This window comes from Hippopotamus amphibius, chromosome 12, assembly GCF_030028045.1.
Source record: "Hippopotamus amphibius kiboko isolate mHipAmp2 chromosome 12, mHipAmp2.hap2, whole genome shotgun sequence".
In the NCBI taxonomy this organism is placed as follows: domain Eukaryota; kingdom Metazoa; phylum Chordata; class Mammalia; order Artiodactyla; family Hippopotamidae; genus Hippopotamus; species Hippopotamus amphibius.
The window spans coordinates 98,794,310-98,809,321 of record NC_080197.1 but is presented as its reverse complement, the minus strand read 5'-3'; the positions used below and the strand labels follow the sequence as shown (position 1 = coordinate 98,809,321).

The following is a 15,012-nucleotide window of genomic DNA, read 5'->3' as shown; positions in this document are numbered from 1 at the left end:
GTGTCAGGGTGCCTCCGTGGGAACGGCGAGCTGCGGGGTTCCGCCGCTCACGCAAGCCAGCGGCGAGGGGGCGGGCCCGAGGGGCGGGCCGAAGCCCGGGGCTGCGCAGGAGGCCCTGGTGCCGGAGCTCTCTCTGAGGACCGGAAGCCTGGACCAGAGCTGCTGGAGGGAGCGAGGGCTGAGACCCTCACCAGGTACGGGCCCTGCGAGGACGCGCGGGGGTGTGGGTGGAGGCGCGAGTTTCTCTCTGAGAAGGAAGGCAGGCCCTGGGGGTACTCCCTGGAGGGGTCAGACTCTGTCACCTTCTGCATCCCCCTGTCCAACCTAGGTCCCCACCCTAAGGGCCCCCCTCCAGAAATACCCCTGCAGCTTACAAGACCCGAAACCTGGCATTGTTGCATTGGTTCAGTGTCTTAGACAACGCTTTTACCTTCTGGTCTGTGTTATTTTTGATCCTCACCGAAAAACAAACAAAACAAAACAAAACCCCAGTTCGTGTCAGAAAAGCTTATTGAGCACAAAATATGCTCCTAAAAGAGTGACGGGTAACTGGAGAAAAAAGAAAAAGGGTTTACAACCCATAACTTCCGTGTTTGCAGTCTATTTAAGAAGGCCAGGTTTTTTGCTTTTGTTTTTGTTTTTCGTATTTAAACCTCAGGGTTTCCTTGCCGCCTTGCTTTGTTAATACTGGCCAATTAGTTCCTTAGGAACTGGGGCCTCGTCATTTTTTAAAAAAGCAATACAAGTACGTAGTTTAAAAAATCAAGCACTACTAAAGGGTTAAAATGAAAAGTAGGCGCCCTTGCCCAGTTCTTTCCTTCGCCTATTTGTACTTCCCAGAAATAGAAAGGCAGCTCGTGATTATTCATACTGGTGTAAAAGAATCTTTCTCACCCCAAGCATTTTATTTGTAATAAAATCATGTGACCTCTTGTTAGACAACAGAAGTGGATTGTTTATTCTTTTTCGTTAGGTTCAGGCTGCAAGAAGTTTTGATTTCGTAAACAGACAGATGGCAGTGGGCAGGGAAAGGTAGGGAGAAGCATTCTCCACCCAGCCTGCATGGTGACAGGCAAAAACCGGTTTTGAGTGACATTTCTCACAAACTTGATAATCCACATGAAGAATCAGAGATTGACAAAGGTCATAAAAGAGTCCCAATCGTAGGGACTGAGTGACCCCAGTATTTACACATCTTAAGCATCTTGTCGAGAATGCAGCTCCTCCTTCCAACATGGAGAGCAATTTATCTCCAAGGAGGTTCAGCCCCTGATAAAGCTTTGGGGCCAGCAGGGATAATGCTGAAATAAATACGACTGGGACTTGCCTGGAGGTCCAGCGAGAAGACTCCATGCTTCCCCTGCAGTGGGTTTGATCCCTGGTGGGGGAACTAAGATCCCGCATGCTGCACAGCATGGCCCCCCCAAAAATGTCTTTTTTAATTAAAAAAAAAACTTGACTGACCTTTAAATGCTCCAGCATAAGTGAATACAAACACAGACAAATAAATTTAAAATAAATTCTTTGGGGGAGATAGATGAAGTAGAGATTGCGGAAATATCGTAGTTTGTTGAAGCTGGATGATGGGGGCATGGATGATCCTTGTAACACTCACTCAACTTTGATGTGTGTTTGAAAATTACCATTGAAACAAAAGGGCCTACATATTGGGACGCTTAAATTGCAACCCCTGGAAGAATATGCACCAAACTGATCATTATTGGTTACTTCTGGAGAGGAGGAAAAGAGACCAAGATGGGGAATGGAGTCAATCTAGACTTGAATTTTTTTTCTGTATTTTTTCTTACCTGTATAATTAATTTTTTTTTAAATTTTGTAATAATAAACAATCATGAGACTGGATGGTTTAGTCCAGCAAAATTTCCAATTGGGAACCTGCATCCTTCAGGCTCAGACCCCACATGGCGCAGTGGGAGATGCTGCAGAACCTTGACAGCGCATTTCAGGATCAGCTGCACCAGCTCTACTCAAATAGCCTCCTGCCAGTGGACGTGCGACAGTACTTGGCTGTCTGGATTGAAGATCAGAACTGGTGAGGCCTTTAGGAAGTGGGGGGGATGAGAAGAGTGATTTTTTTCTCCTGAGCCCCAGGATCCTGGAGACACCAAAGGCAGGAAGGGCTTGGAAGGCCTCAAGATAGTAGCAACCCTGCAGAGATACTAATCCTTGTCCTTCCTGGTCCCTAGGCAGGAAGCTGCACTGGGCAACGATGCTGCCAAGGCTGATATGCTATTCTTCCACTTCTTGGACCAACTGAACTCTGAGTGTGGCCACTGCAGCCAGGACCCTGAGTGTTTGTTGCTACAACACAACTTACGAAAATTTTATCGGGACATTCAGGTACTTGGAGGAGAAAGGAATAACAAAGTAGGAATGGGAGCTGAGCGTAGAGGAGTACTTTCTGGGGTATGGAACATGGAACAGGACCTGGAGGTTCAAAGGGACAGGGGAAGATCTGGGGAAAAGGTGACAGAGTCAGGACTTGGGAGATCACTGGCAGAGAGAAGGGCAAAGTCTAGATGACCTTGTTGGAAAGAGGCTAGGGTTTGGGAGACCAGTGGTGAAAGGGGGTAGGGCTTGGAACCCTGAAGAAGAGGAGAATACTGAGGTCCCTGGTGGTAGTTCATTGATGGCAGTTGAGTTAAATTAATCCTTTCTCTTTTCCTATTGCAGGCCTTTCCGCAGGGCTCTACCCAGCTGGCTGAGATGATCTTTAATCTCCTTCTGGAAGAAAAAAGAATTCTGATCCAGGCTCAGAGGGCTCAGTCGGTGAGAACAATTCGGTGGTGGTGTTGAAAGCTCCTCGAGTGGAGAGGGACCATGCAAAGGACTTGGGAAATTTGCCTCAGAGCAAGATCCCTCCACGTCCTGTGGTTTCATTTCAGGCGTGGATTTCAGGCATGAAAGGTCAGAGTTGAAATGTACTCAGAACCTCTTATTTCAGGAACAAGGAGAGCCAGTCCTTGAAGCACCTGGGGAGAGCCAGCAGCTTGAGATTGAATCCCGGATCCTGGAATTAAAGGCTATGATGGAGGTTGGTAGATGTAGCAAGAGCCAGGGTGGGCAGGACTCAGCCTGCCTCCTCTCACAGAAGCAGCCTCATCGGGGTCTCATTTCCTCTGCAGAAGCTGGTGAAATCCATCAGCCAACTAAAAGACCAGCAGGATGTCTTCTGCTTCCGATATAAGATCCAGACCTCAGGTAGAAAGCACATTGAGGGGTGGGAGAAAGGTGCCTACTGGGAGGCCAAGGGTAGAATAGAGCAGAAGGGGAAAGCCCCAGTAAGCACGAATCAGCTGTGGCTGCATCTCGCTGGTTATATTCCTGTTGCCATGCAAAGCTGGAAGTGCCAGGGTATGTTGTAGTGGTCCAGCTGGAGGTGTAGCTGAGGGACAGCTAGTGAATGTTGGAGGGGATGGTTGGGCAACTGCTTTAGCAGATGTAACTGGTTCTAGCAAGACCATTCAGAATTCGCCTGAGGGCCCAGAGGTGCCTGTGCTTTACTTGCTTCCCCTTCTGCTCCCTTCAAAACTCCCCACTCCTGACTCTGACTGTGGTTTAGGTTGGTAAGGAGAGGGGGAGGAGCCCTAGGTCTGAACATTTGTCTCACTCTTGCTCCTGCCATCCAGCGAGGACACCCCCTTTGGATCCCCATCAGACCAGACAGAAGCTCATTCTGCAGGAAACCCTCAATGAACTGAACAAAAGGAGAAAGGTGGGCGGCAGATGACAGAGGGAGTGGGCAACAGGGAACTGGGGGAGATGAGGCACCGGGGGCCCTGGCCTCCTAACATCGGCTCCTTTGTATCTTCATCCCTGGTTGAGTGGTGGAGGGTGATGGTGAGCAGCTCTCAGTACTAACTTTGTGTCTTTCGTAGGAGGTGCTGGATGCCTTCAAAGCACTGCTAGGCCGATTAACTACCCTAATGGAGCTACTGCTGCCCAAGTTGGATGAGTGGAAAGTCCAGCAGCAGAAAGCCTGCATTGGAGCCCCCCGGGAAGGAGGGTTGGAGCAGTTGGAGAAGTGGTGAGAGGCAGCGCCCCACCCCCACGCTCACCTGGCCTGAGTCCTAACTACCCCCGGTGCTTTGTAGCTTGTAACGCCCCGTGTGTGACCAGAGGTAGTGCCCACCTTTGTCTCTGTCCCCCACAGTGATCCCAGCCCCCTTGTCTGACGGCGGCTGCGCCCTGTGCTTCACGCTCACCGCCCGGGGAACCCAGAGCCCAGTCTTTACTTTGGGGAAAGGAATGAATTGATCCACAATCCGATTTTTCCTTCCTGCTTAATCACCCGAGAAATATTTTTACCTTCTTTTTAGTGCAGTCAATAGAATGCCAAAAATAAAAATGACCTGTTACCTTAATATCCAGATGTAGCTACTATAATATTATTAAACAAAAATTGAATCATACTGTTCATACTATTTTGAGACCTGTGGGTTTGTGTTTTGGGGGTTGTTTTTGTGTGTGTGGGGGGGGGGCTGTTTCTGGCTGCATTGGGTCTTCGTTGCTGTGCTCAGGCTTTCTCTAGTTGTGGCGAGCCGGGGCTGCACTTTGCTGCGGTGCGAGGGCTTCTCAGTGTGGTGGCTTCTTTTGTTGCAGAGCAGGGGCTCTAGGCTCCAGTAGTTGCAGCGCATGGGCTCAGTAGTTGTGGCACACGGGCTTAGTTGTTCCGAGGCATGTGGGATCTTCCCGGTGTCCCCTGCATTGGCAGGCGGATTCTTAACCGCTGCGCCACCAGGGAAGTCCCTGTTTGTTTTTTTTAACTTAGCAGTATATTATATTTACCCATGATACTTTTTTGTTTGTTTTTATAAACTTATTTATTTACTTTCATTTATTGGCTGTGTTCAGTCTTCATTGCTGTGTGCGGGCTTTCTGTAGGTGCAGAGAGTGGTGGCTACTTTTCGTTGTGGTGCACAGGCTTCTCATTGCGGTGGCTTCTCTTGTTGTGGAGCCTGGGCTTTAGGTGTGTGGGCTTCAGTAGTTGTGGCACATGGACTCAGTAGTTGTGGCTCGTAGGCTCTAGAGCACAGGCTTAGTAGCTGTGGCACATGGGCTTAGTTGCTCTGCAGCATGTGGGGTCTTTCTGGCCCAGGGCTCGAACCCATATTCCTTGCATAGGCAGGTAGATTCTTAACTGCTGTGCCACCAGGGAAGCCCACGCATGATACTTTTATTTTACTTTTGTTTTTTAAATTTTTTGGCCAAATCACATGGCATGCAGGGTGTGGGATCGGTCTCTGACCAGGGATCAAACCCACGACCCCCTGCAATGAAGCATGGAGTCTTAACCACTGGACCACCAAGAAAGTCCCTACCCATGATACTTTTAATGACTGAATCATAACTTCCTTTATGGGGGTAATATAATTTAATTACTAAACTCCTATATTTGGAATTTCAGTGGTTTTTAATTTCTTGCTATTATTTTCCAGTAAACTCTTTATTTTACATTAATTTTATTGTGATGTAGGAAAAAATACCTAGTGTGTCCTTCAACACATTTGAAAAATACCTATTATTTACATATTTCCTCGTGAGAAAATTTATTATTATTTAAACTATTAAAAATATACAGTGGGGGAGTGGAATGAGTTGGGAGATTGGGATTGACATAGATACACTATTGATACTATAAAATAGATAACTAATGAGAACCTACTGTATAGCACAGAGAACTCTACTTAGTGCTGTGTAGTGACATAAATGGGAAGGAAATCCAAAAGAGAAGAGATATATGTATACATATAGCTGATTCACTTTGCTATATAGCAGAAACTAACACAACATTGTAAAGCAGCTATTCTCCAATAAAAAATTAATATTAAAAATAATTTAAAAATAAAAATATACCACAACTGCTCAGGTAAATTGAAAACAAGTACATAGGGCTTAGGATACAGGCTCAGTATTTACAGTTGCACATGTATTCATCATATTGTACAGGGGCTGGTAAACTATGGCCTGTGAGTAGTTTCTTGCTATTTTAAACAGTGCTGCAGTAAATAACCTTACAGCTACATCTTTATTTACGTCCCTAATTACTTCTGTAATATGTTATCAGAAATGATGTTCCTGGGTTAAAGTATATATAATACCTTTTCTTGGTGGTGGTGGTGCTGTTATTGTGTTGTTTCATTGGTTTTTGTTTGTTTATTTTGGGGGGGTTTAAAATTAATTGTTTGGTTGCACTGAGTGTTAGTTGCGGCAGGTGGGCTCCTTAGTTGCAGCACCCTGGCTCCTTAGTTGTGGCATGCAAACTCTTAGTTGTAGCATGCATGTGGGATCTAGTTCCCTGACCAGGGATTGAATACAGGCTCCCTGCATTGGGAGCACAGAATCTTATCCACTACACCACCAGGGAAGTCCCTGTTTCATTGTTTTTAATACAAAGAGCTTTATTGCTTTTTCTGATTGTAAATATAAAATATACCAATTGGAAAACTTTCAGAAAATTTTAAAAGAGAAAAAAAGTAAAAATTACCCATCTGCATAATCTGATCGTGCAGAGGTAACCACTGTTAATGCTTTTTAATACATTTTTCCAGATTTTCCCTATGCATATTCACAAATATACATCTATTTTAAAAGGAACTCAGATTATATCATATATATATATATAATCTTGTAATTTTTTTATTTAATATTTTTGAACATTTTTTCATGTTAAAAATTTGGGCCTATATCATTATTTTTAATGGTTGCATAGTATTCCATGATGTCAATATGTCATAATTTATATAGCCAATACCAATTGTTTCTAATTTTTGTATTACAGATAACAAAGCTATGAACTATGAAATCTGTCTTTGTCCATTTGTTTGATTATTTCCTTAGAATATATCTTAGAAATGGAATACTGCAAAATGTACAATTTTTGAAGCTTTTTGCGTTTATTTTTTGTATATTGTTTGACCACACCACGTGGCATGCGGGATCTCAGCTCCCTGACCAAGGATTGAACCTGCTCCTCTTGCATTGGAAGCACGAAGTCTTAACCACTGGAGCTACCCTGAGGCTTTTTTAAAAAATACTTCCAAACTGGTATCCCAGTCTGTTTGCTTTTATGTAGTGGATGATTGTTTTCCTGTTATTATATTGCCTATTATTATTATTTCTTACTGTAGAGACAGTAAAGTGTAGAAGTTAAAAGTGTGGATTGTGTAGCCAGACTGCCCGGGATCACATACAACTTCATCCCTTACTAGTTTAATGACCTTGAGCAAGTCACTTTAATCTTTCTGTACCTCAGCTTTATCATCTGTAAAATAGGGATAAAAATGGTACCTACCTCATAGGGTTGTTGTAAGAATTAAATGCATGAAGATGTATGAAGCACTTAGAATAAAAAGTACATATCAAGCATCATATGAAAGTTAGCTTTATTATGTTAGTAAATCTTTTATCAGTTTTATATGTGAAAGTGGCTTTGATTTTAATTCCTTGGATTGTGAGCAATGTTGAATCTTTCATATGATTCCTGGATTCTTTTTTTTTCTAATAAATTTATTTATTTATCTTATTTTTTTGGCTGCTCTGGGTCTTCGTTGCTGCACAGGCTTTCTCTAGTTGCAGCGAGTGGGGGCTACTCTTCATTGCGATTTCATTGCAATGTGCAGGCTTCTCATTGCGGTGGCTTCTCTTGTTGCGGAGCATTGGCTCCAGATGCGCAGACCTCAGTAGTTGTGGCACGTGGGCTCAGTAGTTGTGGTGCACTGGCTTCAATGTGGCATGTGGGATCCTCCCCGCCAGGGCTCGAACCCATGTCCTCTGCATGGGCAGGCGGATTCTTAACCACTGTGCCACCAGGCAAGTCCCATGGATTCTTTTTTTGTCTCAGCCAGTTTCTGACTCTCCACATAGTTAAAAGGGAGCTCTTGGAGCCTGTTTCAGGGTTCCAGAAAACTCAAGAATTCTTTCTCCCTTGGATTCTGTCCACCCAGGTTCACAGCTGGAGGAAAGCTGTTGTTTCACCTGCGGCAGCTGCTGAATGAGCTGAGGGGACTGAGTCGCATGGTCACCTATGAGGGGGACCCTCTGATCAAAGAGGTGGACCAGCGGGACGCCCAGGTCACAGAGCTGCTACAGCGCCTGCTCCACAGGTCTAGAGGCCAGGGAGGGACCTTGAGGGAGGCCAGAGGGAAGGGCCAAGGGGAGCCATTCTTACAGATGCTGACCTCTATATATTCTCTCCACATTGTTCTCCCCAGAGCCTTTGTCGTAGAAACCCAGCCCTGCATGCCCCAAACTCCCCATCGACCCCTCATCCTCAAGACTGGGAGCAAGTTCACCGTCCGAACAAGGTTGGCATTTCAGAACTCATTCCTGCTTCCTTTTTCCAACCCTGGCACTGTTTCCTTTCTGGCTTTACAGATCTTCCCACTCTTGGCTGTTTCTTCTCTCTTTTCCCCTCAATCCACTTACCTCTTCTAATCTCTTCCCTTATCTTTTTCAAACACCTGGTCTATCCAGGAGAGTGAGGTAGACCACGTCCCCCCATCCACCTCCCTCCCTCGCAGGCTGCTGGTGAGACTCCAGGAAGGCAATGAGTCACTGACTGCAGAAGTCTCCATTGACAGGTAAGCTGGGGCAGGTAAAGGGTGGGACCAAGGGGGAGCCAGGATGCGGGCTGGTGGGGTGGAGGAGACACCTGCTCTTCACAGCACGGCCCTGAGGCTATATTCTTTCCCCTTCCATTCCTACCTCATAGAAAAAGCTCATCCCTTTTGTTGAGTGCTATGTGACATGTAGCTTGTCAAGTACCCAATTTAAAATTGTCACAGGAACCCCTTGAGTGAGGTATTATCAATGCACAATTCAAATGAGGGAACAAGTTCAGAGAATTTATGTCTTTAGTGCAAGGCCACATAGCTGGTGAGCTGCAGATTTGGGTTTGTATCTGATCCCAAAGACCAAAGTCCTAACATCTATGCTATTTTGCTTCCCAGTGATTTTTTTTTTTTTTTTAATTTCTTTTCAGGAATCCTCCCGAATTACAAGGGTAGGTGCCTGATAAGGATGCTGTAAACTCTGTGCACTGCATGACCTGCACAGTCACATGGGGCAGCCCTGATGGGGACACAAACAAGGAGAAGGTTGATTTGGGTGGTGTATGGACAGAGGGAGAAGGGGAGGTCTGAAATGAAGTGGAACTTTTGTTGTTTTCCTGCTAAGTTCGTAGAATAACTCTGCTCCTGACCTCCATATATCTTCTTCCTCCTTGGAATAGCTTCCGGAAGTTCAACATTCTGACTTCAAACCAGAAAACTTTGACCCCTGAGAAAGGGCAGAGTCAGGGCTTAATTTGGGACTTCGGCTACCTGGTAAGAAGGGGTGGCATCTTAAGTGTACGGTCCAGTGGAACAAGCTGGGGGAAGTTCCCAGGCCTTGGGAAGTCCTGAGGGCAAAGCAGGGGTTCCAGGGGCCCTGGGGTCCCTGCTCTGGCACTCCGTCTCCCTCCCCTCGATTCACAGACTCTTGTGGAGCAGCGATCAGGTGCTTCCGGAAAGGGCAACAATAAGGTGAGGCCTGGGCAGAGGGTGGGGGGGCAGGAGGCACTTGTCAAAAGGCACGCCGGTAAAATAGTCAGTGGGAAGATGTTGTATAACAAAGGGAGTCCAACTCGAGGATGGAAGATGCCTTAGAGGACTGGGGCGGGGAGGGTGGGGGGGAGTCAAGCGGGGGGAGTCAAGGAAGGGAGGGAATACGGGGATATGTGTATAAAAACAGATGATTGAACCTGGTGTACCCCCAAAAATATAAAAAAAAAAGAATTAAAAATAAATTTAAAAAAAAAAAAAAAAAAGATAACCAAGAAAAAAAAAAAAGGCACGCCGATCACAGAGTCTTCTGCTGTCCTAGGGGCCACTGGCCGTGACAGAGGAACTGCACGTCATCAGCTTCACAGTCAAATACACCTACCAGGGTCTGAAGCAGGAACTGAAAGTGAGTGGAAGTGAAGCGCGTTTGGGGGAAGACATGAGGAGGGTTCAGCAGAACCCTCTCGGGGCGGGATGTTGTTTGGCTCTTACCGAACGCCCGCGGCTGAAGAGATCACGCCCCTCTTCTGGGATTTCTGTGTCCTCCCCCAGACGGACACCCTCCCTGTGGTGATTATTTCTAACATGAACCAGCTCTCAATTGCCTGGGCCTCCGTGCTCTGGTTCAATCTGCTCAGCTCGAAACCCCAGGTAGGAGGTGGGGCCCACGGCGAAGGGTGGCCAGAGGGGCGTTGGAGCTTGGTGTGAGGGCACTGCTTCTGAGCCACCCTGTCCCTTCCTACCTCTGCAGAATCCGCAGTTCTTCTCCAGCCCCCCCAAGGCGCCCTGGAGCTTGCTGGGCCCTGCTCTCAGTTGGCAGTTCTCCTCCTATGTTGGCCGAGGCCTCGACTCAGACCAGCTAGGCATGCTGAGGGCCAAGCTGTTCGGTACAGACCCTCTCTCCTCTCAGGCTTTCCCCGGCCTCCATCCGCCCCCGCCCTCCATCCTTTCTGTCCCAGGACCCTTGGCCCCGCCTCGGTCACCTGAACCGTCTCTCGGCCCACAGGGCAGAGCTCCAAGGCTGAGGGTGCGTCGCTGTCCTGGGTCGACTTCATTAAGGTAACTCCCTGCACCCTGTGCAGATAGACCCTGGCCCCGTCCTTCCGCACGCCCAGGGCAGCTCCACATCTCTTCCTGCCTTTCCATTCCTCCTTCAGCGAGAGAGCCGCCCTGGCAAGCTACCGTTCTGGACATGGCTCGACAAAATTCTGGACCTGGTACATGACCACCTAAAGGATCTCTGGAACGATGGGTAAGGCCTTGGGCAGCCTCCCTCTCTCCCCCACTCAGGCGCTGCTGCCTTTCTGTGCTTCAGAGTGGACTCTGTGCGCCCTCATGTGGCAAATAAGGGGAGAGAGCAAAACCCGGTGCAAGGTCACGTCTCACGTGTGCAGTAAGTCTCCTAGCCCATGTTTGTCAAGCATCCAGTGTGTTCCAGAGCCTGCTGGGTGCTCTTTATGAACTCTCTCATGTAATCCTTACAACCCTGCTGAGGGATGGGTGTTGCCACCCTCGAGTGAGGAAATGAAGGCTCAGAGAGGTTAAAGGACTTATGCCGGGGGCAGAGTTGGGATTGGAAGCCAGGCCTGTCTGACCCCACGCCTGTGCTCTTTCTACCACACTGCCTGCCCATTTGTGCCGCACTTTGCCTTTTACAAGGTGCTTTTCATCTGTGTGACCTCACTGAAGCTTCACAGCTGTTCCAACCCTGGGAGGTGGATGTTGTCAGTAAAGTGAAGTGACTTGGCCGACGTGGAACAGTTTGTAACAAGTTGGCAGAGCCCGGGCCCAACCCTGGCACTCTGTCCCTCTTACAAGGGGAGCAGGAGGCCAGAGGGCCTCACAGCTGCTCTCCATGCTGCAGACGCATCATGGGCTTTGTGAGCCGGAGCCAGGAGCGCCGGCTGCTGAAGAAGACCATCTCTGGCACCTTCCTGCTGCGCTTCAGTGAAACGCTGGAAGGCGGCATTACCTGCTCCTGGGTGGAACACCAAGACGATGGTCAGCTGCCCTGCCCTGCCATGCCCACAGCCCCTCCTTTCTGCCCCTCTGCCTGCCCTTGGCTTCCCTGGCTCTGTCCTGAATCCTTGATAGATTTGGGGTTGGGCAGCCAGGGTGGGGAGCTCCCAGGCCCAGCCCCTTCCCTCAAGCCTGCCTGTTCCTGCATCTACTCTCCAGATAAGGTGCTCATCTACTCTGTGCAGCCGTTCACCAAGGATGTGCTGCAGTCACTCCCGCTGACCAAAATCATCAGCCAGTACCAGCTGCTCACTGAGGAGAACATACCTGAGAACCCACTTTGCTTCCTCTACCCGCGAATCCCCCGGGATGAGGCTTTTGGGTGCTACTCCCAGGAGAAAGGTGAGAATCATTGTGTATACCTCACTGTTAGGGTGCAGGGATCCACCGACATCCACAAATCCAACTCTTTCCTTTCAACATGGGAAAACCAATATCCAAAGAAGTTAAGGGATATGTCTATGGGACACTGCCAGTTAGTAGAGAGACATAACAGTAAGGACCACCTGCACTAGGGGACCCTGGGGCTATGTGTCCAATCCCCTGACCTCCCCCACCGCCTGTGTCTGTCCCCCATAGTCAATCTCCAGGAACGGAAGAAATACCTGAAACATAAGCTCATCGTGGTCTCTAACAGGTGAGATGCAAACTCTTTGCCCATCTTCACTAATGCTTTTTGGCTGATACAGTGATCCAAACATGCCCAATTCCAGTCTCTCCAGCCTTGTCTCCTTCTGAGCTACATTCCCCGGCCCTCTAGGTTTTTTCCCTACTTTTTTTTTTTTTTTAAAGTTATAGCATCTCTTTTTTTTTTTTAAGGTGATTTATTTATTTTTGGCTGCGTGGGGTCTTTGTTGCTGCGTGCAGGCTTTGTCTAGTTGTGGCGAGTGGGGGCTACTCTTCATTGTGGTGTGCCAGCTTCTCACTGCAGTGGCTTCTCTTGTTGCGGAGCATGGGCTCTAGGCACACAGGCTTCAGTCGTTGCATCACATGGGCTCAGTAGTTGTGGTGCACAGGCTTTGTTGCTCTGTGGCACGTGGGATCTTCCCGGACCAGGGCTCGAACCCACGTCCCCTGCATTGGCAGGCAGATTCTTAAGCACTGTGCCACCAGGGAAGCCCCTTTTCCTACTCTTTTAGTCTCTCTCTTCTCTATTTCCCTGCTGCCATCCTTAGGCTGTCGCCACAGAGGTTCGCTGCTGATCATAGTGACAGTCACTGGCGTTAAGAGGCATCTGCTGAATGCCAAGCATGGGACTAGGTTGTTTGGAACATTTTTTTCATTTAATCCTTATGAGAACCCATTTGAGCCAATAATGATAACAGCCACGTTTAATGAAAGTTTATTGTGTGCCAGGCACGGGGCTAAATGCTTTGTGTTCATTTTCTCATTTATTGAATCTTCGTAGTGGTCCTATGAGGCAGAAGATACTGTTATTACTGTTTTCAGCTGAGGAAGCTGAGGTTTAGTGTGGTGAAGTGGCATGCCTAAGGTTCATGGCAATCAGTGCTCCAGGTCTGTCAGATGCCACAGCCCTGCCTTTAACCATCCTACTGCCCCCCATTCCCTTTTTACAGATGATACATCTGAGGCTCAGAGAGTTTAGGTCCCTTTGTCTAAGGTCACCCAACTAGTAAATGATAGGATTTAAACTCTGGTTAACCTTAAGACCTCTGCTCTATTGCCTTTTTTAGGCTAGAGAGATAGCCTCTGCTTTCTCTACCATTCCTCACTTTACCCAGACAACTGAGCCCTGCTCCTTTGTCTGTATTGGGGTATCCAGACAGGTGGATGAACTGCAGCAACCGCTGGAGCTTAAGCTGGAGCCGGAAATGGAGTCATCAGAGCTGGATTTGGGACTGGCACCAGGGCCAGAGCCAGGGCCAGGCCTGGATTTAGAGCCACTGCTGGAAGCAGGGCTGGATCTCGGGCCAGCACTGGAGCCTATGCTGCAATCCTCTCTGGAGCCCGTGCTGGAGCCCACAGTAGGCGAGATATCACTGAGCGTCCCAGAGCCAAACCTGGGACCAGAATTGAAGCTGGAGCCTATTCCAGAGCCTGTTTCACAGCCAGTGCCAGAGCCAGATTTGCCCCATGATCTGAGACACTTGAACACTGAAGACATGGAAAGTAAGTGATGAGATGGGACTAGGGAAGAGGGGACACATTCCCTTTCCCAGCTCCCCTCCCTCACCCACTACAGAAAAAGACTGAGTCCTAAGGTCCTTATTGGAGAAAGGCTTATTTCCCTGTGATTCATTAGGAAATATACACGCCTCCCCTATCCCACCTAAGTGCCCCCTCAGGCCCTGTCTAGGCCTCTGCTGCCATCCTCTCTAACGTTCCCTGCTGCTTTGGGAATTCCTTCCCTAAGATCAGGGCCTGACTTCTTTCTCTGGATCTAGTCTTTAGAAACAGCATGAAGATTGAAGAAATCATGCCAAATGGTGACCCACTGTTGGCTGGCCAGAACACCTTGGATGAAGCTTACAACTTCCACCCCAGCCATTTCTACTCAGAGGGACCCTTGATTCCTTCTGACTACTAGGAACTACATTTCCTCTGTTCTTTCCATGTATTTCGCCCCTCCTACCCCTCACATCATGATGTTTCTCTTCAAGGATGGGAAATCAGGCATGTGCCCTCTCTAAACTGTGTTAACCCTGGGATTTGGAGCGAGAGGTAGAAACCTAATATGGGTAAGGAAGAGGCACCAATGAATCAGAACAGATGTTACCCATAGCTCCAGCTAGGAACCTGGAGGCTGCCGGCTGTGCTGGGAAGTATAGGAATTCGAGGGCAGGCCAGAACAGTTAGGAGGTACTTGGAGGGCTCAGGACAGTGGCTTCTTTCCAGTATGGAAGGCCTTCAATATTTTAGTAGCTGATAAGGCTAACCTGGGGTGCACTTCATCTTCCTGGAATGTCCTTTCTGCTCAAAACAGCTCTGCTCCTGATCCTGCAGTGATTCGGAACTCCTGTCTTTGGACAAATACACTCTTGCCCAGGAAAGCAGGGAAGGAAGCCCTGGGCTGGGGAGCAAGAGAGGGCCACACTTAGGAGCCCCACTTCCTAATCAGTCACTTGTAATCTCATTCATCTTGCTTAGTCACGTAGGGATTAAGGCCAAAAAGATGCCAGTTACTCTCTATACCAAGGGGTCGTGAGGAAAGGTCCCTCTCCACCATAGCCCTGCAGAGTGGAAGGATGCATTTTGTAGTCCTTTGGCCCTATTTTTACATTTTGTTTCTTTTTACTAACAAGCCTAGAAATTAGACTTAGATATCCACATAAATAAGTCTTTATTGAAAAAAGTGCATAATTCAGTATAAATATAATAAATAATCCTCCTCCCCAAACTGCTGCCACAACGATAAATAATCCCCAAATTTCCCTTCCCGTGTAATAAATATTCAGCCTGTCCTAGGTCA

General features: G+C 47.9%; 1 protein-coding gene across 2 annotated transcripts; it reads left to right on the top strand.

The window, feature by feature from the left end:
* Positions 1 to 25: 25 nt before the first annotated feature.
* STAT2 (signal transducer and activator of transcription 2) lies at positions 26 to 14,898 on the top strand. Of its 2 annotated transcripts, XM_057702057.1 has the most exons (25): positions 26 to 194; positions 974 to 1,032; positions 1,910 to 2,053; positions 2,208 to 2,361; positions 2,695 to 2,790; positions 2,966 to 3,055; positions 3,147 to 3,222; positions 3,651 to 3,736; positions 3,900 to 4,048; positions 7,968 to 8,126; positions 8,235 to 8,327; positions 8,544 to 8,603; positions 9,005 to 9,025; positions 9,254 to 9,347; positions 9,498 to 9,545; positions 9,886 to 9,969; positions 10,116 to 10,214; positions 10,315 to 10,450; positions 10,570 to 10,622; positions 10,721 to 10,815; positions 11,428 to 11,564; positions 11,742 to 11,924; positions 12,162 to 12,219; positions 13,366 to 13,712; positions 13,988 to 14,898. In XM_057702057.1, the coding sequence occupies exons 2-25, from the start codon at positions 1,013 to 1,015 to the stop codon at positions 14,128 to 14,130; spliced, it is 2,625 nt and encodes an 874-aa protein (XP_057558040.1). In that variant the 5' UTR covers positions 26 to 194; positions 974 to 1,012; the 3' UTR covers positions 14,131 to 14,898. The 2 variants fall into 2 exon arrangements, with proteins under 2 accessions (XP_057558040.1, XP_057558041.1); XM_057702058.1 differs by lacking the exon at positions 974 to 1,032.
* Positions 14,899 to 15,012: the final 114 nt, after the last annotated feature.

What these genes read in the sequence shown, in the direction of transcription:
- STAT2 (XM_057702057.1), top strand. Translation starts at nt 1,013, where the DNA reads ATGGCAGTGGGCAGGGAAAG. An exon ending in CTACAGCGCCTGCTCCACAG is followed by an intron (nt 8,127 to 8,234) that starts GTCTAGAGGCCA and finishes TGTTCTCCCCAG; the next exon opens with AGCCTTTGTCGTAGAAACCC. An exon ending in TTTGGGACTTCGGCTACCTG is followed by an intron (nt 9,348 to 9,497) that starts GTAAGAAGGGGT and finishes CTCGATTCACAG; the next exon opens with ACTCTTGTGGAGCAGCGATC.